The sequence below is a fragment of the Podarcis pityusensis genome (genome assembly GCF_964106645.2).
Source record: "Podarcis pityusensis genome assembly, chromosome: 15".
Classification (NCBI taxonomy): Eukaryota; Metazoa; Chordata; class Lepidosauria; order Squamata; family Lacertidae; genus Podarcis; species Podarcis pityusensis.
The window spans coordinates 17,236,339-17,262,106 of NC_138040.1; the positions used below are offsets into that span (position 1 = coordinate 17,236,339).

Sequence of the window (25,768 nt, forward strand, 5' to 3'; positions counted from 1 at the left end):
TTAGTGGTGGCCCCTCATTTGTGGAAGGCCCTCCCCCAAGAGGTTTGCCTGGTGCCTTCTGTAATGTTGTTTCAGCACCAGGAGAAAACAAACAAACAAACAAAAATTCTCACAGGCCTTTAAAATATAACCCTTTTGCAATTGCTTTACCTCTGAAGTGTTGAAGCTGTGATTGTATATGATGTTTTCTTGTTTTTTACAAGGATGCCTGGGAGGCTGCTTTTCAGAATTGCATTTTGCACAGTGGAGTTTTGTCAGTATTACTAGAGGCTGTGCAGGCTGCCCAGAGGATGCTGAGAAGCTAATTGGGCAACTAATAAATACAGCAACGTAGCCTCCTTGGATTTGCCTGGTCTCAGCACAGACAACACCACCTCTGCCACCTCTTCCCTTCTGAATTCCACCCTTGAACCCTTCCTTCCCTTTGGTGGGTGGCTTGTCTGTCTGTTTGTTTGCAGAAACGGATGTGTAAACACCCACCATGTCCCTGTCTCCAGCATTTCCTCTGCCCGCTGCCGCTTCTTTCTGGAGATGCATCTGCCGATGAAAGAAATAGGAAGCCCAGTTCAGAGAGGCAGATATCTCCTCTCACGCTCTCTTGCTGTGCGCTTGGAATGAGAGATACAGAACTGTCAGCCAGGCAGCCTTGACAGGGAGAGGACGGGCATCTGTGTTTTCTCAAGGCGACTGAGGTTTAATCTCTCGCCCACCCCGCAATCTCTCCGCGCCCCACATCGGCCGTCCTCCTCCTCTCCGTGCAGCCTCTGAAAGGCACACTCTTGGCACACAAACCTCTCCTCTCCCCCCGCCTTCCTTTTCCCTTCCTGCTCATTCAGTACAGATGATGCTCTGATCACATGGATCAACCTCCCTCCTCGCCTAGCCTCCCCTCCCCTCCTCTCCACCCCTTTAAATAGCTATATTACCCAGATAAGTCATTTGTACTATACACAGAGAGAAAGGGAGAGGAAGAGAGGAAGCAGAAGCAGGAGGCATGGAGAGGGAAATTTAACAAGTCAAAGTGGCAGCTGGGGAGGGGTGGGGAGGGGCAGGTAGCAGAAGGCAGAGGTGGCTGAGAAGGAGGGGAGACAGGAGCTGCGTGGCTCCTCTATGCATCTTTTGTTGTAGCAAGCAGGAGGTGAGACGAGGAGGCTCCTCAGCATGGCCGAGAGCTCGCCAGCGTGCAAGCAAGTGGTGATGATGGCATGGACTGGGCAACTGTAGGAGCAGCTGCCCCCTTCCTCCCAGCCTTGGTACCACCGGCTGACCCCGGAGAGCCACACGAGGCACCACCATTTGCAAGTAAGTTGCCTTCCTTTCTCTCGCTCTTGATTGATTTCTCTCTCTCTCTCTTCCTTTGGCTGAGGAGGGGCTGGGAAGTTCTCAGAGCAGGCAAGTGGCAGCCGTTTGGGGAAAGGGAGAAGCCCAGGAGAGGACAATCCTACCCACACAGCTCCCTGCTTGCCTGAGGACATCTGGGGAACCCGTAAAAGCAAGCTAAGTTTCGGGTGGGTGGGTGGGTGTGGGGAGTTCTGCTCCATTGTGGAAACTAGCAGGGCCCAAATAATGCAAAAGTATCACGAAGTTGTTTCGGATGCTGGCCCTGTGTATGTGTGGCAAGGAGGGCAAATTAACAAGGAGGGTCCAATGAAGAAAGATGGGTTTGGAACTAAACCGCTGTGTAGTTGGAAATGCACCCTGGAGGCACCCATTTCAGCCTCAGAAATGTTGCGTTTTAAGAAAAGGAGACTGTAAAGTACAGCAGGGACTTGTTAGCACAAGGTGTGACAATGCCCAGTAGTAGTCAGGAATGAGGAGAGTTGTAGCCCAACAACATTTCGAGAGTGCCAGGTTGCAGAAGGCTGGATCAGATGAGTCTCGGAGGATAGCTAAGGGGAATTTCCGGGTGCCGTATATGCTTTGAATACAAAGTGCTTATGACATTCAGTGGGGAGAAGCATCACCTTTGTGCCCTGCCTATGGGGCAGAGTTGGAACCAGACTCCGAGCCCTGGGGAATGTTGGCAGGATCCAGCAGGGCTCTGCTTTTCTGCTAGCATAAGAGATGATTTGGGAACTAACTGCTTAATAATAATAATAATAATAATAATAATTCAACTTGTTCATTGCTTGCTACCTAAGAAGGTCTCCATGTGACTTCCATTTCAAAACAGACATGCATCTCGCTCCAACAATCCGACTGATCCCATGGATGAAGTGGATTGGAAAAAGTGTTGGGAACATAGAGTGTGTGTGTTTGAAGTGAGCAGATGGGTGTCAGAGGCAGTGGGAGCCATTGTGATCTCACAGGACTACAGGATGTGAGTTGGAAAGTCCTGGATTCAAACCCCTTCAGCCAAGGAATCATCAGGAGGCCTGTAACTGAGCTCCTATGATGGCAGCTGGCACCACGTTGGGGTTCCAGGAAGGGCTTTCCTTACATTCCTTCCTCCCAAGCTCTCCTGAGAACTCACCTTTCCCAGGATGCCTTTGGTTTAGCCCAACCTGGTGCCCTCTGGTGTTTGGGGCTACAGCTGCCATCAGCTCCCTTGCTGGCTGGGGCTGGTGGGAAGTGCAGTCTGAAACATCTGGAGGGCCTCAGGTTGGGGAAGGAAGGCTGCTGAACTGAAGTCTAAACCCATGTCCACATTCTTCGCTCATATTTATCCCAGGAGATTTTTGTTTCGCTCCTTCGTCTTTTCCTTCCCTCTCTTTTTCCTTCCCCACAAAGGACCAAACTTAGATGAGGTGGCAGCAGTCCTGTTTCATTAAACCAGTAGTGTATAAAAGGGGGAGTTCCAATTTTTAGAGGGGGGAGGGATCCAAGATCAAGGGAGCTGAGCCCGCCCCCCATTCCCTTCCCCAAAGATTCCCAGCTAACTATAGGTCTTCCAGGTGAGGCTCAGAGCTCAGCTGAGAAGCAGGGGAGGTAGCAAAGGAGCCAACTGCTAGGGGTGGAGGTCTCTTTGCCCCCCCTAAAATATTTGAGGGGGCCAGGGCCCCCAAAGTTGATGGGCATTGTCATTCAAATGGTGTGCGTGTGCCATATATTGTGGGATGGGGCTTACCTGGGAACTCTACATTGTTAAGGGTGCTGGGAATTGTAGCTCAGTGTACAGTTCCCAGAATTGTTTGGGGAAAGCCATATGCTTTAAATATATGCTGCACATGCAGCCATTGTGACTGGAGAAGACCCAGTTATCATATCTAGTATGTCTTTGCCTAGACTTTGATTGCAAGCTTTTAGGGGCAGGGATTTCTCATTTTGGGGGTGATCATGTCATGCTATACATCAATACCACTAAACACTTCTTCTTGCTGTTGATGTTCACAAAGACAAATGAAAAAGTCATTTTGTTAAATTCCAGCAAGACCTAGTCGTGCGGACAAACAATGTCACCGTTCAGGCCATCTAAACTTTCCGCTGCTGCAGAAGTCACTCTCTCCCTGGCAAAACTGAGTCCAATAAACTGACTGCAAGCCAGTGAAGTTTGAATCAACCTGAGCCAGAGGTCAGTGCTGGCACGACGCCGCTGGACCTGGCTCGACTGGGCTGGCATATGCCAGGAACTTAAGGGCAAAACTCTGTCCTGCGTGCTCAATATAGAGACAGGAGCTGATGCCTCCCACCTCCGACACCTGGCCAGTGTCTCCCAGCAGAGGGCAAGGTAAGCTCACCAGTGGGCGATCCCCAAGGACATTCTACTGTGCAAGTCCTGCTGAAATGAATGAAAGACCTGAGCAGGTTGCATTTGGTGCAATGAGGCTTGTGCAGGAAAATATCCTAATGGATTGTGAATGTGTATGGATGCAGAAGGGGGGTCACTTCAGGCCAGGCGAGTGGGACTTGCTTCAGCCCAGGAACTGCATTCCCTTATGGAAGGGGGTGTGGTGGAAGATGCATGCCTGTGGCTGCAGGATCCAAAGGCAAAAACAGGCAGATGCAACTTTCATCTTTGTGTGTGATGCTGCAATCCAGCTGTGCAAAACCAGAGGTTTCTTTCTACAGAGAGAGAGAGAGAGAGAGAGAGAGAGAGAGACCATCTCCAGGACAAAGGATGGTGCAAAGAAAGGTCAGAGAGAGGTGTGGCTTAGGTAGAGGGCGTGGCCTGAAGAAAGTTCCAAGAGTTCAATGGAGAGACTGTAGGGTGGGGCACATTTGGCCCCCAGGTCTGAAGCTCCCAACCCCCTGCTTTAGGTTGTTCCATTTTCCCTCTGGAGACCTGAATCCGCTCCAGTGGACCTTTTACATTCTGCATCCTTGAAAAGTGACCAACCAGATGTCCCATTTGGAAACCATGACTTGGCCTCCATGACTTGGCCTAATCCTCATTTAAAGACATCTAGGTTATTGGTCATCACTGCCTCCCAAGGGAGGGAATTCCATAGTTTCACTATGCCTTGCCTGAAGAAGTCATTTCCATTTCTTCAAATAGGATGCCCCTATTTTAATCGGAGAAATGTTTGATGGTATGATAATAGTGAATGGGATTGGTAAGTGACAGGTGTTAAATCTCAACCTTACCTTTTGCAATATTTAGCGAAGGGGCAAAGGGAAGAATCATTTGTGGGTTAATTTGATGGCCACACAGAAGAAAACCTATCACCAGAATCCCCCCCCCCCCCGTGTGTGTGTGTGTGTGTGTGTGTGTGAGAGAGAGAGAGAGAGAGAGAGAGAGAGAGAATTAGTGACGTCCTGGGAGTGGTTTGCACATCACTTGATTTTTCTGTGCTTGATAAATGCAACTCCAGGGATGAATGAAAACTGCACTGGGCATGGTGATTCTGAGGTGAGACAGGAGTTTTTTCTCTGTTTGTATTATAATCCCTGTTGGCGCAAGCCATAGTTGTGGCAGTTGTGGAGTGACAGATGGGGCAGCCAATATGATCCAGATGTTTTGGATGACAGTTCCCATTATGCCTGACCATTGGCCATGTTAGATGAGGTTGGCCCCCCTTGGCCTGCATTCACTTGCAGTGGATCTTGAGCTTTCAGGCTGTGTGTGTGTGTGTCTCCAAGCCATACCTGGAGATGTCAGGGATTGAACCTGTGACCTTCTGCATGCAAAGCAGATGTTCTGCCCCTGAGATTCAGGGCCTCCCCAGTCCCATAATCCAATGATCTGGCTGATAATTCCATTCATGAGATTCTGTGCCCTTAACTCCCTTGGAACAAGAATTGACAGTCTCCTTATTATTGCATCCTCCCCGTTCTTTGAAAAGATTTCTTCCTGGTCTATGATTTTGTTTTAATTATACCCCTAACGTGTAAACAGTGAGATGGCATCAATCAGCAAGTGCGCTGCAAATATTGATGTACGGGGGCGAGCAGATGCAGATTTGGGGAGCTTTGCATTGCCATTCTGATACTGAGAACCTTGGATTTGGAACTAATTAAACTCTACAGAGGGCAGGTCAAGTAGCTGGCCTCATTATTCTGGCTGGATCTCTGTCTGGTTTATATAGAGAAAAGCATTTGTTAATTACTGCGCTTGGTAGCACCACTAACACTGGCATTTATGCTTAGAAATGGTAATATTGGAGTTTCTCTCTTTAACTCTTCCACTACCATCGCTGCCACCGCTGCCAGTCAGCAGTGCTTCTGTCACACATTTCCTTGCACACACACTGCAAAAAGCCCTTAACCAGCTTACCTGAGAGATCACCATATTCAGTGCTATTTTTCTAGAAAAAGAGGTGCTGGAGCTCATTATGAACTTCTCCCTTGTTTTCTGAGAATGGCAATGTGGCAGAGCTGAGCTCCTGCTGAAAAAAAGCCCTGACCTTATCCTGTATATGCTCATTTGATTACTTGGCTCTCACTGTTACAGGTGCCACCTTTGTAAGAAATCAATCTTTTAATCTTTTACACTTTGGAGCCTTCCCTGTACTCATTTTTGGCACCTGCTAAAAAAATTTGTATTTTAGGCACGCCTATCCAGACATGTAGAACGTTGACATATGCTTTCATCTGTCTTTCATTTGTTGCTGATTTTATTTTTAATGTGTTCACTGATGATTTTATTGTTTTATTCTCATTGAGTTTGTTTTGCAATCAAGTGGTGAATGCATTTTATGAAGTAAATAAATGAAAGTCAGGTCTTGGGAGAAGGTTTTGACCTCTCCTACCCGGAACAAGCAAGCCTTAGGGTCCCTCATTCATGCCTGCGTAAGTGAACCACCATGACATGTTCTGCTTAGGGACAGTGCTTAAAATTGTCAGGGGCTTCCTCATCCCAGCTTCAGCCAAATCGTGCCTTCTAAAAAGAGTAGTTATGCAAGCATTAAGGAAACAGGAAAAGACCTGTTAGATCTAGTCCAGTATCCTGGTCACACAGAGGCCAACCAGACGCCCATCATGGAAATCCAGCAAGTAGGATTTGAGTGAACAGTGCCTTCTCTGCTTGGGATTCCCGACAACTGGCATGTAGAGACATACTAACTATTTCAGTATAGTATGGCAACACAAGAACGGGGCCTTCTCTGCAGTGGCTCCCTGTCTGTGAAAAGCTCTCCTCAGAGAAGTTTGCCTGGCACCTTCATTATGCACCATTAGGTGCCAGGCAAAAATGTTCCTTTTTAACCAGGCCTTTGGTTGATTGGATTGACATCCTATGCCCTTTTAAAATGTGTGTGGGGGGGAGGTTATTGGGTTGTTGTTTTTATTTTGGTTATGGATTTTGTGGTTTTATATTTTGATTTTATTCTGTAAACCACCCTGAGACCTGTGGGTATAAGGCAGTATATATATTCCAATAATAATAATAATAATAATAATAATAATAATAATAGGAGAACACAGGCATCATGGCTAGTAGCCATTTATAGCCTTATCCTCCAAGAATTTCTCAGAATTACCCAAGATATTGGAGCAGGGGCAAGCTTGTTTTCTCCTGCTCCGGAGGGTAGGACCCGAACCAATAGCTTCAAGTTACAAGAAATGAGATTTCGACTAAACATCAGGAATAACTTTCTGACAACAAGTGCTGTTTGATGGTGGAACAGATTCCCTGCATACAAAAATGTGCTTACTTAAGGGAGATTTCTTCTGAAGAATTTTCCTCAGGGTATTAAAAAAAGGAAATTCAAAAATTGTGGCACAAATGTGGAGAGCTGAATCAATGGTGATTGGAAACAGAGAGAACAAAAACAGACAGGTCTTCCCATCCCTGATGCCAAGGGATCCTAGCCCCCAGGGGCTGATGGGAATTGTAGTCCAAAGCATCTGGAGCATCCTAAGCACCAAGTTAGGGAACGAGGCAGTAGGACCATCTTGTGAGCTTGTGTGGTATAGTGGTTAAGAGCGGAAGACTCGCAATCTGGTGAACCGGGTTCACGTCTCCGCTCCTCCACATGCAGCTGCTGGGTGACCTTGGGCTAGTCACACTTCTCTGAAGTCTCTCAGCCCCACTCACCTCACAGAGTGTTTGTTGTAGAGGAGGAAGGGAAAGGAGAATATTAGCCGCTTTGAGACTCCTTCGGGTAGTGATAAAGCGGGATATCAAATCCAAACTCTTCTTCTTGTTGTTCAAGGCAGCTTTTTGACAGCCGGGACTTGAGTAGGGGCAAGCAGAGTGGTTTTAACCAGTATTTTTAATGTCACCCCCCCCACACACACAAACAAACACCACTACTACACACATTCAGGGATTTAAACCTGCTATTTCTGCTCCACTTTGCGTTCTAAACTGTTCTGGCCAGTTCTCCACCCCAGAGGTGAAGCAGGATAAAAAAATTTAAAAACCGAACTACATCAAAATCAAATCAGAGAAAGAAATGGACATCTCTGCCTAGGTTTGTGTGACTTCTTGGCATCTGAATTGGCCCACTGCCTGTCCAGCTCTCACGGAAAATAAATGTATTGTTTTAATCCAATGACTCTGTTTAAAAGATGGGAAAATGTATTTCAGCCAGTATGTACAAACCTAAGAACAGCCATGCTGGATCTGGCCCATCTAAGGGGGGGAGAATCTAATCCTGTTCTCACAGTGTCCAACCAGATGCCCCAGTGGGCAGCCCAAAAGTGGGGCACAGGGACCCTCTCCCCTCCTGGGGTTTCCAGAAACGGGCATTCAGAGATATTGCTGCCTCTGATGGCAGAGCCAGATCAGGGCTGTACAGAGTGGAAAGCTTTCTGAGAGCCCTGATGCTTTTCCCCAAAGCTAATGGAGAAAGCACGGAATGCTCCCTCCTTCCGCTGCCCCAATTTCCCTCCATCATCGCAGTGTTTCCAAGAGGAAGACGAGGAGCCCAGCTGCCAAGCAGCTGGAGTCCCATTGTCAGAGACAGAGAGGCTACCTGGCTGCTTTGCTAAGTAAGTCTCCTCCATCAGTTCCCTTTGTACTTCTGGAGGTGGGCATCTCATCAGCAGCCCTTAAAGGATTCCATTGTGAGCCAGCATTAATTCCCCTCTCTGCTATTTGGAAGTGTTCATGCCAAGGTAACAAAAACCACAGAAGATGAAATGCAATTTTCATTACTTCTGCACTGAGCCCAGATTACATTTTGAATGGGAATTGCTCCCAGAAGGTGGGGAAGACATGTAGGGATCCATTTTGTTGTGCTGCAGAGGGCACTCCATTGCTTGTCTTGCTCTGTGCTTCCTGAGAAATAATAATAATAATAATAATAATAATAATAATAATAATATTGCGGTGTAGGCTAACCAGGTGCAACAGCAAAGTTGTTTTCACATGACACATTAAGTTGTCAGGAGTTCCTAAATGGAAAGATCAATAATGATAAATGAGATTCCCTGAAAGTCGGCTTTTGTGCTACTAATGTTTCCCCGTAATAAGCAGCCACAGGGGAGGGGAAGCTGCGTTTGAGCACAGAGACAGGCGGAACAAAGGTTGGCAGAAAGGAAGGATCCCCGAGGCCCAAGGGGAGCAGCTGAACAGGGGCTTCGGGGAATCCTTTTCCTCAGGCAAAGACAGAATGCAGGTCAAATCCCTGCTCCAAAGAATCTTCAGCAAGGAGGGCACAGCAGGAGGGGGGGTGCATTTGATGAATTGTTTGCAGCTCTTAAAGGTGACCTTTTAAAAAAACACACCAAGAAAGCAGCAGTCTGGGATAAGGGGGTGGAAATGGCAAAGGAGCAGATTTTGGCTGAATGTTTGGAGACACTTCCTAATTGGAAGGGCTGTTCAACAGAGGAACAGGAAGGGCCTCAAGAACAGGGGGGCTCTCCTTTGAGGGAGTTGAGGGGCCTTTTGCCAGAGATGCTGAAGTTGCGCCCCTAGACGGAGCAGCAGGTTGAACTAGATGATCCAGAATGTCAGGGATTCTTTTGCCATGATTCCTATGTTGCAGAGGATTGGACTTGGCGATCCTTGGGGGTTTCTTCTAACTCTACACTCATATGATTCTATGATCTCCCAGGTCAACATCCAACTCTTTGATTTTACACACAGAGAGAGAGAGAGAGAGAGAGAGAGAGAGAGAGAGAGAGATCCCATCCAGCACAATGCCCTTAATGGCCACAGGCCACTCAGCAATACAGTGGTACTTCAGGTTACAGACGCTTTAGGTTACAGACTCCGCTAACCCAGAAATAGTACCTCAGGTTAAGAACTATGCTTCAGGATGAGAGCAGAAATCGTGCTCTGGCGGCACGACAGCAGCGGGAGGCCCCATTAGCTAAAGTGGTGCTTCAGGTTAAGAACATTTTCAGGTTAAGAACAGACCTCCAGAACGAATTTATTTAGAGTTGCCAACTATCCAGAACTGAACGTTTTTCTCCTAACCAGTTTCCAGACCAGGAAGATGGAAGGTCAAAATAAAATTGTATGGTCAGCTGGCTTTGCTGTTTCTGAACTTTCATTATGGTTTGTATTTAGAAGAAGAAGAAGACGGCCTTCAAAGTGCGGTTTTCTGCACATGCACTACGGCACGTTGTCCTTGCAAATGTTTTAACTTTCCTTTGACTACAAAGTACTCTGCAGCACAGTCAAGAAATCTTTGTGCTTAAGAAAGATGTGTGTCTTAAGAAAAGAAAGGAATTGTCAGAATGAATTCTGCACGTGCTCTGTGACACCCAGTCCTTGCAGTTTCACCGCTTCCCATCTGAAGGCGGAAAGCACTTTATTTTGCACTAGTTTATACTCCTATCATTTTTATGTGCAGTCGCCAAGGCCATGCTAAAAACTAGGCTGTGGGACATAGATTGCAAGGAACTAATCTCAGCTGTGGAAAAAACATGTTCCCCTCTTTATTTTCGGCTCTCTTGGGCGCAGGAATTTAACCTTAATTATTTACAATTTTTGTTTAACCCTCAAGAAAGAAGGGCTTTTTCGCTGGCTAGGTTCAATTCTAATTCTTCTAACCTCCTTTGGGGTAGGTTTGTGGGTACGGCAGAAGGAGATAGGATCTGCCCATGTGATGCCCACCTGGTGGAAACTCTAGTTCACATGGTCCTTAAATGTAAAATGTATGATGATCTCTGCCAACAATTTTTAGAGCATCTATGTATCCCAATATGAAAACCAGAGACAGAGGTCATACACTTCTTATTACAGGGGAAAGATCAGGAGCTCACCAAGACAGTAACTAAGTTCTTCTATTTGATTTTTTGCCACCAAAGTATGCTACAGGATCCTGCCCTTGCTGGAGACCCATAGAGGTGAAATAGAGTGCTTGCCTCCTCTTCTTCCCTTTGGCAAATGACTGTATTGTTGAAATGGCGATGAGATTGCACTGGCCTATTTATTCTGAATGTTTGTAAGTGATGCCAATAAAGGTTTGATGATGATGATGATGATGATGATGATGATTTTTGTGTGTGAAAGGATAAATATTATAAACTCACCTAGACATTCCCTTGGAGGACAGAGAAGCCAACTTGCTTAGCACAGGGACAGGGAAACTTTTGCAGCCAGAGGGCCGCATTTGCTCATGGACAGCGTTCCAGGGGCCACATGCAGGGGGTTAGACAAGATGACCCCTGAGATCTCTTCCAACTCTACAGTTCTATTATTCCTCCATCCTGGCAAGCAAGGGACATCATCCCAGTTCACAGTTGTATTCTGGACCCGCAAAAGCAGTCAAGGAGGATGTGGAGGAAGGGAAGGGGTGTGGACTAGCAAGGGGTGTGGCCTGTGGATAGTCCTGGGGACCTGATAGAAAGCTCTGAAGGACCATGTTTGGCTCCTGGGCCTGAGGTTCCTCACCCCCTGCTTTAAGAGAAACTGCCCCAAGTCATGCACATTCTTTGCTTTGCTCTTATCTTTGCAGCCGGAATGTGGAGGCTGACAGAGAAATGGTGATGATGCCAAGCCTGCCTCAAAGGTTCGTGCGTGAGATGGAATTTGAATGCAGGGCTCCCAGGATCAAAGCCAACCTCTTATGTCTGGTGCCACACTGCCTCTCATGCTGAGGTAAGGACTGTGTGACAGATGTACTTGAGTGAACTTCACTGGGCTTCCTCAGAGGCTTTGACTTCTTCTGTGAAAGCCAAGGTGGGAATGACAAGTGGGGAGAGTACTCTTGCCCTCGAATCCTTCTTGGGGGCTTCCCCAAAGCATCCGGTTGGCCACTGGGACGAAAGGATGTTGGACTAGATCGGCCCTCTTTGGCCAGATCCAGCAGGGATCTCCTTGTATCGATTGGTAAAAGGTAAAGGTAAAGGGACCCCTGACCATTAGGTCCAGTCGTGACCGACTCTGGGGTTGCGGCGCTCATCTTGCTTTATTGGCCGAGGGAGCCGGCGTACAGCTTCCGGGTCATGTGGCCAGCATGACTAAGCCTCTTGGTACTTATAAGTTAATTTGTTAGTAAAAGCTCTGACCTCACCATGTCTGCGCAGAGGTAAATCTTATGGAATTCAATGTGGGCAATTCAGTGTCAGAGTTTGGATCCAACATTAGTTAGTTAGTTAACATTAGTGAGTTGGGTAATTTATCAACTTCAATATTTACTTACTTATTTATTTGGCAAAATGGACATACTTCTTGGATATAAGGAAACCACTAAGCAGTTTGCAAGAACATAAGTGTGACTTTTGACCATCAAGGAAGTCTCAAAGTGACTTGTAAAGATTACAGAGAATTTGCTTCAGCTGCTCCTTGATTTAGACTTTCGCTTTCCCCGGGGCTCATCTCCCTAATCACATTGCTTCATCTTACTCTATCCATAAAGCCACAAAAAGATCAAAGATAGAGAATTAACAGCATTGGTTAGGGTTTAATAGGATTTGCAATGTTTGGGCATCAGGAAGCCTACTGCTGTCTTCTCTCTTTCATGTACAGAGGAGGTGGTGAGCACGTTCTCTACAGGGAATCCTTCCTTTGTCTGAAGCTCAATGATAAGTTTTCTGGCAGGTTCTTCTTTTTCTGTTTTCCACCACAAAGGGCTTCCATTAACAGACAAAGTATCTGCAAAAGACCCCTGGTTTGTTGGAGATGGTCCCTGAGAAGATCTGACAAATAATTTGCACCTCTGTGTTGTTATCTAACAAACACAATTCATTTGTGTCCAGGCAAAAGTAATGATAGCTGTATAGTAATGAGCAGAGTGTCTATGCTTTAATGAACAAATTTTTTTAAATGGCACAGCTCTGCACATATTTGATTCTGGCTCCACCCAGATGTCATTTAAGTGGTTTATAAAATCAATACATTATTAAAATACACAGTAACAGTCAATTAGGTCATGAAAGCACCCTTAATTAAAATATACACTAAAACAAACAATTAAAACAAGAAAACCAGTTCTGGGAAATGTTTAAACAGGTGTGTGTATTCAGTAGCTGGTGGTATGCCAATGCTCATAGAATCATAGAATCATAGAGTTGGAAGAGACCACAAGGGCCATCGAGTCCAACCCCCTGCCAAGCAGGAAACACCATCAGAGCACTCCTGACATATGGTTGTCAAGCCTCTGCTTAAAGACCTCCAAAGAAGGAGACTCCACCACACTCCTTGGCAGCAAATTCCACTGTCAAACAGCTCTTACTGTCAGGAAGTTCTTCCTAATGTTTAGGTGGAATCTTCTTTCTTGTAGTTTGGATCCATTGCTCCGTGTCCACTTCTCTGGAGCAGCAGAAAACAACCTTTCTCCCTCCTCTATGTGACATCCTTTTATATATTTGAACATGGCTATCATATCACCCCTTAACCTCCTCTTCTCCAGGCTAAACATGCCCAGCTCCCTTAGCCATTCCTCATAAGGCATCATTTCCAGGCCTTTGACCATTTTGGTTGCCCTCCTCTGGACACGTTCCAGTTTGTCAGTGTCCTTCTTGAACTGTGGTGCCCAGAACTGGACACAGTACTCCAGGTGAGGTCTGACCAGAGCAGAATACAGTGGCACTATTACTTCCCTTGATCTAGATGCTATACTCCTATTGATGCAGCCCAGAATTGCATTGGCTTTTTTAGCTGCCGCGTCACACTGTTGGCTCATGTCAAGTTTGTGGTCAACCAAGACTCCTAGATCCTTTTCACATGTACTGCTCTCAAGCCAGGTGTCACCCATCTTGTATTTGTGCCTCTCATTTTTTTTGCCCAAGTGCAATACTTTACATTTGATGTAAATGCTGATGGGGCATCTCATATTTCATCAGGCAACCCTGGTGCCACCAGTCATTACAGCATAATGCAGACACAGATCCTTAAGGCTAATCTTAAAATGTCTTCACCTACCAACAGACTAAGCACCAGGTGAGCTTACCTGGGAAGAACATTCCATAGCTTAGGCGCAGCAACAGGAAAGACCCTTCTATGCAGTTAACATTTTATATGACAGCTGAATCATGTGTTTTTTCAAAAAGTTGCAAAAAGGACTATCTAGTGTGCTTCAGCTAGAGCAACCTCACATGTGTTCAGGAGAGTTGTTTTGATCTCATCTTCTGTTTCTTGTTCTTTGCTGTAGCCCAACCATGGCTGGAGATTCTAGAATCTTCATGAACCAGGACATGGAAATTGGCGTTACTCCGAGAGAGCATAAGAAGATTCCCAAGCAAGTCCGGGATGATGTTCCCATCGCCACTGACCGAACGCGTCTCCTGGCAGCAGAGATCAAGAAGCCACGCCAACGCTACATGGAGAAAAGCGGCAAGTGCAATGTGCACCATGGGAATGTCCAGGAGACCTACCGATATCTCAGTGACCTTTTCACCACCTTGGTGGACCTCAAATGGCGCTTCAACCTCCTTGTCTTCACCATGGTCTACACCATCACCTGGCTGTTTTTTGGTTTCATTTGGTGGCTCATTGCTTACATCCGAGGAGACCTGGATCACGCAGAAGATGAAGACTGGATCCCTTGTGTCGACAATCTCAGCGGGTTTGTTTCAGCATTTCTGTTCTCTATTGAGACGGAGACCACCATTGGGTACGGCCATCGAGTGATCACTGAGAAATGTCCAGAAGGCATCATCCTGCTTTTGGTCCAGGCCATCCTGGGCTCCATAGTCAACGCGTTCATGGTAGGGTGCATGTTTGTAAAGATCAGCCAACCCAAAAAGAGAGCGGAGACCCTCATGTTTTCCAACAATGCTGTGATATCCATCAGGGACGAGAAGCTGTGTCTCATGTTCCGGGTTGGGGACCTGAGGAATTCCCACATAGTGGAGGCTTCCATCAGAGCAAAACTGATCAAATCCAAACAGACCAAAGAAGGGGAGTTCATCCCTCTAAACCAAACGGACATCAACGTGGGGTTTGACACAGGGGACGACAGGCTCTTTCTGGTCTCCCCTCTCATCATCTCCCACGAAATCAACGAGAAGAGCCCCTTCTGGGAGATGTCCCGTGCCCAGCTGGAGAAAGAGGAGTTTGAAATCGTGGTCATTTTGGAGGGGATGGTGGAAGCAACTGGTAAGCTATATGCCTGATATTTGTTCTGTCATTGCTAACCCTTGCCAATGTCAAACATGTTTCTAAATGATGTGTTATTCAGGTGTGTTGGACAGAAACTCAAGACCTGTAAGGCACAGAGAGGTTAGGCAAATCCTTCTGCTGATCATTGCTCATCTAAATAGCAGACTAGGAGAGGAATGGTCCAGGATGGGTGTCACAGGATGGGTATCTCACATTCAGCCACGCTCCCCATTCCATATGGTCGTACAATACCTGAAAGTTATGGGGGAATAAAACAGCTCTGCATGCACAAAAGTAATGACTAAATTAACTAAATTGGTCTGGTGAGTAGTGGTTTGGAACAGATAAATAATTTTAGGATTTGACCTCATGATAGTATATTGGGTGGAGGAGGACTCAGATGGTAATCTGTATTCCTTCACTTCAAAATGTGGCAAGCCAGTACTGCTGTTGGGGGGGGGGGTTCCTCCTGCCCATTCTGTTGAATGGGAACCTGCATCCAATGGGCCCCCAAATCCTGGCCTGAAGTCACAACCTCATATTTCACTGAAGAGACCAAGGCATCCCAGCCAGTATATTTTAACTGAACTCAGGAGTGTGAATAACTGCACACAAAAGCCACAGTGTTCATGCGTGTCACATGCATTTTAACTTGCTTCACTTTAAAATACACATGAGCAATGACTGGAACAGAGTTAGTCATCAAACCAAAACAAATGGTAAAATTCTCAAATAATTGCTCATTTTCGAGTTTGCATGTGCAGATCCCAGATCTCACAAATGAAGCAAGTGGCTGGATTCTGTATTTCTGTGGCTTGCAATCAAAGTTAGTCCTACTCAGAGTAGACCCAGTGAACATAATGGGTGTGACGAACTTAATTTAATGTTAATGAGTCTCACAGGCACTGACTCCCTGGGGCTGAGGCAGTTTCAGCCCCCCCCAAATGTATTTTTTGAGGAGGTTGGGCCCCCTCAACTTTGTGCGGGTGTTTGGCTTCACTCCCTGGCTCCTTGCATCCTGATGTCATGTCACACACACACACACACAGAGAGAGAGAGAGAGAGAGAGAGAGAGAGAGAGAGAGAGAGTCCTCTGGAGAAGCTGACACCTCTGATGCATCTACTCTGAGTAGAACCTAGTTGGATACAACCTTATGAAACTTGGGCTTATATTGAATGTTAGTCCTCCTCAAAGAAGACCCACTGAAATTAAGGAACATGACCTTATTGTGTATGCTCTCAGCAGAATTAAGTTGGGTACAACTTTTCATGATTCTTGTGTGTTCTCATCTCTTCGGGTTCAGCCACATTTCTACGATTGCCATTTTTTCTGATTCAATGGTAAACAGTGGATTTTCCTAGGGAAAGCAGTGGGACCCCCCCAAATTGCTCAGACATGGACAGAGAAATTTTGGACCTGTGCCTGGAAGTGTGGATAAGGATAAGCCGAAGGATAAACCCAAAGATTTGCCATACAAAAGAGAAAACATGTCATGTGTTGTGTCTTTGTTAGATCTGTCTGCATTAAGGATTTAATGGCTCTCTCTGTTGTTCAAAAAAACCCCAAAGCACATGATAGTTCCTTCAGGCACGATCCATCTTTCTGGACTAAAGCTAAGAATGGTCTGCAGAAACCTGATTTATCTCCTTCAGGGATTGGGAACCTGTGGCCCTCCGGAAGTTGTTGGTTTCCAGCTCCCATCAGCCCCTGCCAATGGTCATGGACAATGGGAGTTGTAGTCCAACAACATCTGGAGGGCTCCACAGGTCTCCCTTCCCTGATACAGTGGTACCTCGGGTTACATACGCTTCAGGTTACAGACTCTGCTAACCCAGAAATAGTACCTCAGGTTAAAGAACTTTGCTTCAGGATGAGAATAGAAATCATGCGGCGGCAGCAGGAGGCCCCATTAGCTAAAGTGGTGCTTCAGGTTAAAAACAGTTTCAGGTTAAGAATGGACCTCTGGAACGAATTAAGTACGTAACCAGAGGTACCACTGTACTCCATGGACTTTGCCTATAGGAAACAGCATTATAATGAGCCAAGTGGTTGTTCCTTAAAGGCCAGTGTTTTCTACTCTGAGTGGATCTCTGGCAAAGGTCTCTCTCATCTCCTGCTACCTACCTCAGTCCCACTGACGGGGGAAGGCGGGTGTGGGGGTGCCGTCCGTACCAGGTGTCAGCAGTTAGGGCGGGTGACATCGCTGTGCCACCCCCACCCCCCACTTGCTGTGTGGACGGTGCCCCCGAATGCTCACTGCGCAGGTGGCGGGCCACTAGGGATGCTGCTGCTGCTGGTGGCTAGTGGCGCCCCCACTTGCCGCACAGGCGGCGGGCAGCTAGGGACGCTTGTCATGTGGACAGCTAGCCCCGCCCCCACAGGCCGGCTAGCCTTGCCCCCTCGCCGCTCCGGGTGACGGGGCAGGTAGCTCCGCCCCTGCTCAGTCCCACCCAACATGGGGCTGTCCTGTTGTCATTGGACTCCATCATGACTGGATTATGAGCTGAGATTGTGAGGGTAGTTCAAAACATCTGGAGGGAACCTGGTTTTGGAAATGCTGATTTAATTGACTGCTAGGGAATGAGTTTGAGGCTTCCTGCATGCAAAGCAGATGCTATACCACAAAGCTGTGAGCCTTCTCCACTTAGACTCTTCCCTGAACCTTCTGTCATTTAGATTTTCAATATTTATAGAAAGAGGGAACTTTTAATCTGCCAGTGTGGGGTGGCTTTGAATTCATAGCAGCGCTGAGAGCAGTGTGACCTGTGCTGTGTTTTAATAAGGCTGTGTTGGTTCTGGTCTTCTGAGGTATTTAACCATCTTCTGCAGAGAAGCTCACAGGCATCCTTTGATTTAAAAAAATCTGCAGCAAGGGCCTGGTCCAGCCAGCCGGGAAAACAAAACTTTCAGTGTTAATTAAGCCCCAGTGGGGGAATTCAGGGTTGGCTCAGGGAAGCTCAGCCAGCTGGGAAGTGATTGGGCACACCTGAGACAAGACGGATGCTGGACTTGGTACAGGAGAAAATATGGGCCAGCTGTAGGTAGGTGTGTGTGTGTGTGTGTGTGTGTGTGTACACACAAACACAGTTCAGGCCAGAAAGTTGAAATGAGGCAGTGAGGGCAACCAACTTGGACGGCTTTAAAAAAGCATTAGACAAATTCATGGAGAGGGAGGGGGCTATTGATGGTCACTAGCCATAATGGTTATGTTCTGCCTCCGCAGTTGGAGGCCTCAATGCTTTTGAATATCAGTTGCTAGACACCGCAGGAAAGGAGAGGGTTCTTGCGCTTGAATCCTGCTTGCAGGTTTCCCACAGATTCTTCTAATGCTCTTATGTCTGCAAGCATGACATTTTTGGACCTAATGGCCAAAATTTTAAGGCATGAAGTTTTTCTCCAGAAAGCCATGCTATATGGCCTCGGTCCAGTATACCTGAAGGAGCGTCTCCACCCCCATCGTTCTGCCAGGACACTGAGGTCTGGCGCCAAGGGCCTTCTGGCGGTTCCCTCAGTGTGAGAAGCCAAGTTACAGAGAATCAGGCAGAGGGCTGTCTCGGTAGTGGCACCCGCCCTGTAGAACGCCCTCCCACCAGATGTCAAAGAGAAGAACAGCTACCAGCCCTGTTTAGGGAAGCTTTTATTGTTTAACAGACCATTGTATTTTAACATTCTGTTGGAAGCCACCCAGAGTGGCTGGGGAAACCCAGCCAGATGGGCGGGGTAATAATAAATTACTATTATTATTATTATTATTATTATTATTATTATTATTATTATTATCATGCATTGGGGGGGTTGGACTAGATGACCCTTGGAGTCCCTTCCATCCATTCTAAGAACATAGGAAGCTATGTTAGTGTTCTCTACACTGACTGGCAGCAGCTCTCCCAGGTTTTAGAGTCTCCCTCTAGAGATGCTGGAGGTTGAAACTGTGATCTTAAGTCTGCAAGCAGGTGCTCCACCTGGTTGACTCTAGCAACAGGTTTATCCCAATTCCCACTGAGATCCTTTAACCAGAGTTGCTGTGGATTTAACCTGGGCTTGTAGGCAAGAGAAACCTAGACCCTGCCACATCTATTGAATTAGTTATTCTGAAATAATTAATTGTTGCCAGGGGTCCATAGTAACAAAGGAAGATGCACTAAACAGAGCCCGCCAGGTCACAGCATCACAGGTGTAGGGGTGTGTGGGTGTGCAGGATTACACCACTGCCCCAAGCTGCGCTGGCAAGTGGGCAGTGCTTTGTCACACACCGAGAACCCACCATGGGCTCACTTTTCAGTGCTTGCCACTGGGGCTCCTGAAAAGCAATGATTTGGCCCCAAATCCACACAACGGAGCCAGTAATTTGAGCAGGAAACGAGTTTCAGTGAATGTATCCGACTTACCTTGATGTGTCTGGCCAGCACCTGCTCTTCATACCTTGTGAAACTGGGGTTGCTCAAAATGTACTTACTTAAGAGGTTCTGGGAATATTCCAGAGTAATGCAATCAAAACTGGCTTTGCCTAGGTTGGAAGGCATCAGCAAACAACAACCAGAAAGGTCACTCGACAGCGCAGGGAAAGGCCGCCCTGTGTTTTCACAGCAGCTGCCTCTGTCTGCTCCCCTGTCAGTCATAGTTGCTGTGGCTGAGCACAGGAAGGTGGGAGCAGGCTGGATTTCACCTTGCATCTCTGGTTTTACAAGGGCGAAGGAGCTGCTTTTACAAAACTAAGATATGGGATTCTGGACAAGGCTATGGGTCAAATGGGCACTGATCATACCCACAGACCATGCATTTAATGCACCAGGCCTCCCCACCAATAACCTTGGAAACTGCAGTTTAGCCCCCTCATATATATACAGTTCACAGTACCCTAAAAACTATAGTTCCCAGGATTCTTTGGGGGAAGGATCCAGGAGCTTTAAAACATATGGTGTGGATCAGCCGACTTTCCCTTCGGCTATAGGAATTAGGCACTTTATTTATTTGTTTTCAGAATGAATTCTGGTACATTTCCCCACCCCCATTGGATGCAAAAATCTGACGCCAGGCTTCATGTTTCTAAAGCCATCACACACCAGGAGGTGTGGCAGAACCTCAGTGCCTTACTAGCCTGGAACCCAAGAGCATAGCAAGAGCACTTCCATGTCAGACCAAGGTTCCACCTGGTTCATGGATGGCCAAAATGAAGACCTCCATATGTTGGGTTGTGGACTACAACTTCCACAAGACCTGGCCATTGGGCATGCTAGCTGGGACCGATGGGAGTTGTAGTCCAAAACATCCAGAGAGCAGCACATTGTCTATCCTGGGTCTAGTTCAATAATACACTTCCTATTGGGACAAGGAATGAAGCATTGCTCCATGATTGCCCCACTGGCCACTGTTAATCAGTGGTATTCTACCCCTACGTACATGGAGGCTCCATCATGACTAACAGCTGCTGATAGACCTCTTTTTCTCTAGGATCTCCCTGTAAAGCCCTGAATCCAATGTCTTTCTGGATGGAAACGTTCTGATGAACACAAATTTCTCCTATTTATTTGAATAACTCAATACAACACAATGATTGTTCTTAAGGAATTCTCTCCCCTGCTGAAACTTCCATTAACTCTCTCTTGGAGGCTCCACGAAAAAGCCACTTCTGTGACCTTCGTACTGCTGAGTGCAAGAAGATACACAAAGAAAGTGCATTTGCAAAAACTCTCCTCTCTTTTTCAATTCACTTAAAAAAAAAGATTAAAAGCAAAACTTGAGCCGTTGTGCTCAAGATTACTGCCTGAAACTTTCCGGCACTTGTAAGATTTCAAAAGAAGCCAGTTTGATCCGATTCCCTGCCTTGTCTATTAGGCAGCCGTGTTATTTATAGAAAAGGAGTGGCTGTTGTGCCTCCACAAGCAGTTCCAAATTTTGTCAAGGTGAGCAGAAGGAAAACGGGTCACTGTGAGAACGAAGGACATCAGAAGGTCTTGGATGCGGGATTGGGCCAAAGGGAGCCCATCTAGTCCAGCATCCTGTTCTGACAGCAGCCAGCCTGTTGACTCGATGGGAAGCCCACAAGCAGACCCTGCACACAGCAGCCCCCTCCACAATTATGAGTCCCAGCAGCAGCTGGTCTCTAGGGGCATTTTCTGCCTCTGGGAGTAAAAATTGAACTGCCAAAGCTTCTCCCGATGTTATTGGGGACTGCATTCTGGAGGGAATTTGTCTCAATTTGCTTATATGAGGCAGTAGTCAGCTGACGCATCCTGTCAGCTCTAGCATATCTGCTTGCAAAGCACAACTTTCCCCTCTCTCCTCCCTGCACACACACCCAGATCTGCTCCAGAGTCTTGGGAGAATCCCTGGACCAGATTTAGGGGGTGCATGGGGGAAGTGAAAGAGAGGGGGAAGAATGCTCCACTGTTCAAGCAAGAAACCTTGCACTGTCTAATCTTTTTAAAACCATATAGGATGGTAGTCCTGTGGCAGTGAGTTCCATAGTGTAACTATGCACTGCACTGTGTCTTCTCTTGAGATGGATCCTTCGTCTGACCCATCAAGGTTCTTGCTGTGTTCTCATGACTGGAAGCAGTCAGTCAGCCACTGTGAGAGGACAGAGGAGCATAGTCAAGTGCCTCCTCCTGAGTCAGATCATTGGGACACCTGGCTCAGTATTGTCTACATTGACTCTCCAGAGTTTCATGAACGGTTCTCTCCCAACACTTACTTGGAGAGGGCACTGGAGATTGAACCAGAGAACATCTGCAAGCCAAGCAGGGGCTCTACCACTGAGCTAAGACCCATCTCCTCTATTAATACTATGGAAACAAGATGCTGGGTGATAGATGTTTTGGTCTGAGCCAGCAGAGCTCTTCTTATGTCCAGCCTTTCATAAAGAAGTTTGCAACTCAAGACTCCTTTGGTGGCTTTTTGAAAGGGGACCAAGGAGCATGATCTCCAAGAGGTCCAAGATCTCACTGTGCACTGTGCACAAATCAATTTCCTCCTTTCACTGGCATTTGGTGACATTAATTATAGCTTCCACCCTTGACACTGGCTGTCTTCAGCCGAGGCTTTTTGTGCATGCTTGGCAGGTTAAGCTGTTCTTAACCTCACCAAGAGCTTCTCCTCTCCATTTCTGACAATATTTCCCATCTTAGTTTTGTTTTATCATGACCATTATTATCACTGGATATTTTTAACAGTGTGGTCATCATTCTGACCCAAAAGCAAAGGACAGTGTACCAGCCGCCGATAATATTGCAGCACATCCAAGTGGGGGGGACACACACACACACACACAAACCCTAAAAGCTGGTTGTTTTGCAGGAGTGCAACCCTAATTTATCAATAATTCCTGCTTCGGGTGCCCAATACTTGGTTGGGTGATTATCTCCCACGTACAAGCCATACCATGCCATTCCTACTCACCATCTTAGGCTACATGGAGAAAGTGGATTTGTTGTTGTTTAGTCGCGTCCGACTCTTCATGACCCCATGGACCAGAACACGCCAGGCACTCCTATATTCCGCTGCCTCCTGCAGTTTGGTCAAACTCATGCTGGTAGCTTCGAGGACACTGTCCAACCATCTCGTCCTCTGTCGTCCCCTTCTCCTTGTGCCCTCCATCTTTCCCAACATCAGGGTCTTTTCCAGGGAGTCTTCTCTTCTCATGAGGTGGCCAAAGTATTGGAGCCTCAGCTTCACGATCTGTCCTTCCAGTGAGCACTCAGGGCTGATTTCCTTCAGAATGGAGAGGTTTGATCTTCTTGCAGTCCATGGGACTCTCAAGAGTCTCCTCCAGCACCAAGAAAGCAGATTAAGAAAAGTTTTTCTCCCTCTCTCGTAACATTGGAACTCATTCAGTGAAGTTGAATGTTGGAACTCACTCCTGCAGGAAGCAGCGATGGCCACCAACCTAGATGGTTTGGACAAATTCATGGAAAAGAGGGCTGTCAATGGCTATTGGTCATGATCATAGAAATTGTAGAGCTGGAAGGGGTCGTGCTAGTCCATGCTAGTCCAATGCTTTGCCCATCGTGAGGCTCAAACCCACGACCTTGAGATTAGAGTCTTATGCTCCTAATGACTGTGCTACCCTCAGGTTATGCTCTGCCCCCACAATCAGAGGCAGTGATGCTTCTGAATACCAGTTGCCAGCAACAGCAGAAGGGGAGAATGGCCACTGTGAAATGGACTTCCCATTGAGGCATCTGGTTGGCTGTTGTGAGAACCAAAGGCTAGATTAGATGAGCTGTTGCCCATTGGGCTGAACCAGCAGGCTCTTCTTATGTTCTTAAGTGAATGGGTGGTGATGGAGAGCAGGAAGAGGGCATGGACCAAGACAAGAGGAGCAGTGAGGGCCCCTGCAGGGATGAAGCCCTCAGCAGGGGCCCAAGAATGTTCCCCCCTCCTCACTGATGGCCCTGACCATCAGCCGCACTTTGTAGCTTAAGAATAAGCAGCAACACCACCCCCTCACTGGCTCCTCATCATTTTAATTGCGGCTAGCAGGTCCCAGACGCTGCTTCGGGTGGGTGCTCAGACAGCCAATTAAGACCACGGTTGTTACGATGATTTTTGCCATTTGCGTTGCTTCATGAGCTCCTGTCAGCAGGATTAAGAGCTACAATATAGTCGGCAATCACAGGGGGGTAATGAAGAATATCTAAGCATCATCAGGGTAGCATCAACTGGATCCTAAGATTCAGCTGCATATGTGAAGTTCGTCTCGCCTGTTCTTTGACACATCTATCCAGCACAGCAGTAGATTTCAAGTTTTGCAGGATCAACGCTGCTGTTTTGCAGCGACCCCCACTGCCTCTGAGGTCCGCTAAACAACAAGGACCCGTAGCAAAGCAATGTCCCAGGTGTGAGGCCAAGCTACACCTGATGCAGCTCTTCTGGCCAGTTTTATGCTGAAGTACAAAAGGAGTCATGAGGGCCTCATATTATGAACTGGTGCCCTGCACCACTTTCAGCTGAAAAGCAGTCTTTCTCTCTTTCTCAACTGACCCTTAGGTGCTATTCACTGTGAAACAGCACCACCTTCATGGGAAAACAGCAGGCAGGGGAGACTTTTTGAGGTGGAAAACACTGTGTGGGGGACATTCTGAGCTGGGATCATGTTGTAGACAGGGACCTCAAAGCCACTTTATTATTTTTATTTCCCTTTAACATAAAAGTGGCTATTTTAAGGATAAAAGAGCCAGTGTGGTGTAGTGGTTAAGAGCGGTAGTCTCGTAATCTGGGGAACCGGGTTCGCGTCTCCGCTCCTCCATATGCAGCTGCTGGGGGACCTTGGGCTACTCACACTTCTCTGAAGTCTCTCAGCCCCACTCACCTCACAGAGTGTTTGTTGTGGGGGAGGAAGGGAAAGGAGAATGTTAGCCACTTTGAGACTCCTTAAAGGGAGTGAAAGGCGGGATATCAAATCCAAACTCTTCTTCTTCTTCTCTTCTAATGAGTGAGAGAGAGAAAGAGAAACCTGAATAATGTGGTGTGCAATCCAACCCTTAAAATTAAGGAAGAGAGTTCCTCAGGATACTATGCTCAGTTCTGGGATTTGTTTTCAGATTTAGGACTAAATTCAGGACAGACAAAATTCTTTTCCTCTTTTCTCCCCCAACTTTCTTCATTTCAGCTTCGTGTGTGTGTGTGTGTGTGTGTGTGTGTGTGTGTGTTTGTGTTCATAGAATCATATAATTGCAGGGTTGGAAGGGACCCCAAGGGTCATCTATTCCAACCCCCTGCAATGCAGAAATCCCTAACAGATGACCATCCAACCTCTGCTTGGAAACCTCCATTGAAGAAGAGTCAACTGGCTTCTGAGGGAGTCCACTCCACTGTCAAACAGCTCTTACTTATTCAGGACGGATAAAAGAAAGTACTTCATACAGTGCATAGTTAAAGTATGGAACTCCCTCCTACAAGAGGCAGTGAGGGCCACTGACTTAGATGACTTTAAAAGAGGACTGGGCAAATTCATGAAGGACAGGACTATTGATGGCAACTAGCCACAATGGATAAGTTCTGTCTCCACAGTCAGAGGCACCAGTGCTTCTGAATACCAATTGCTGGAACCACAGGAGAGGAGAGGGATCTTGTTCTCAAATCCTGCTTGCAAGTGTCCCACAGGCATCTGGCTGGCCATTGGCCTGATCCAGCAGGCTCTTCTTGCATTTGTAGTGGGAGACTGAGACTATTTGGGAAACACAAAGTCTGAAAAAGCAAGTGGGGCTGCCTCTGCTCTGAAGACGTTCTGCTTTGTTCCAGTTACTTGATGAATGACTTGGCTGATTCAATTAGAGAACATTAGAAAGTACCGTTTTGTCACCCTTAAGTCATCATTCCATATGATGAAACAGTCTGCACATCGTCTCAGACTTTCTGGCAGATACTGCCTGCCTGCCAAAACTCCCACCCAACCAGGGTCTTGTTGACAATTAGCCAGCCGTTATTTTTAGTGATGCTGACAAAATTCACAACTGAAGGACATGAAATATAGGCTTGAAGTGCAGAAATGTTCACTGCCTGGAAATACTCATTCTTATTGCAAAAATTTATCAAGCAGAAATGCAAAGAGATCTTAATTAATTGCAGACTACCTTACAGGGTGATATCTTTTTGCAACGGCATTGGTCAACATTCATCAGATGAACCTGATGACACCATGCTCAGAACTGGGTGATGGAGCCTTTCCTTTCAGATGAAAATATTCCCAGTTGCCAAAATTAGCTGGACGTTTTAATTGGCGGGGACAGAGGAGTGGATCCATGATGTTTCTTGCTCCACCTCACGAGCCCTGCTACAAACAGTTTTCCAGAAGTTTCTTGGGAAAATTCTTGCATGTTTAGTAACTCATTCCATTTCTTGTGTGCAGAGCCGGCCAGCCCATGAGGCAGGCTGAGGCAGTTGCCTCAGGTAGTGGAACCCTCTGCCACCGGTAGAGAAACGGTGGTAGCAGCAGTGGCTTCTGGTGT

The 25,768-nt window shown here is 46.8% G+C and overlaps 1 protein-coding gene across 1 annotated transcript in view; it reads left to right on the plus strand.

Annotated features, from left to right (window-relative positions):
• The first annotated feature begins 880 nt into the window (after window positions 1-880).
• Window positions 881-25,768, plus strand: part of KCNJ5 (potassium inwardly rectifying channel subfamily J member 5) — a 36,489-nt gene continuing 11,601 nt past the window's right edge. The window contains exons 1-3 of the mRNA XM_080983586.1: window positions 881-1,302; window positions 11,232-11,374; window positions 13,869-14,815. Of these exons, the coding sequence (XP_080839712.1) occupies window positions 11,310-11,374; window positions 13,869-14,815 (1,012 nt within the window). The 5' untranslated portion in view covers window positions 881-1,302; window positions 11,232-11,309. The remainder of the gene's footprint in view (window positions 1,303-11,231; window positions 11,375-13,868; window positions 14,816-25,768) is intronic.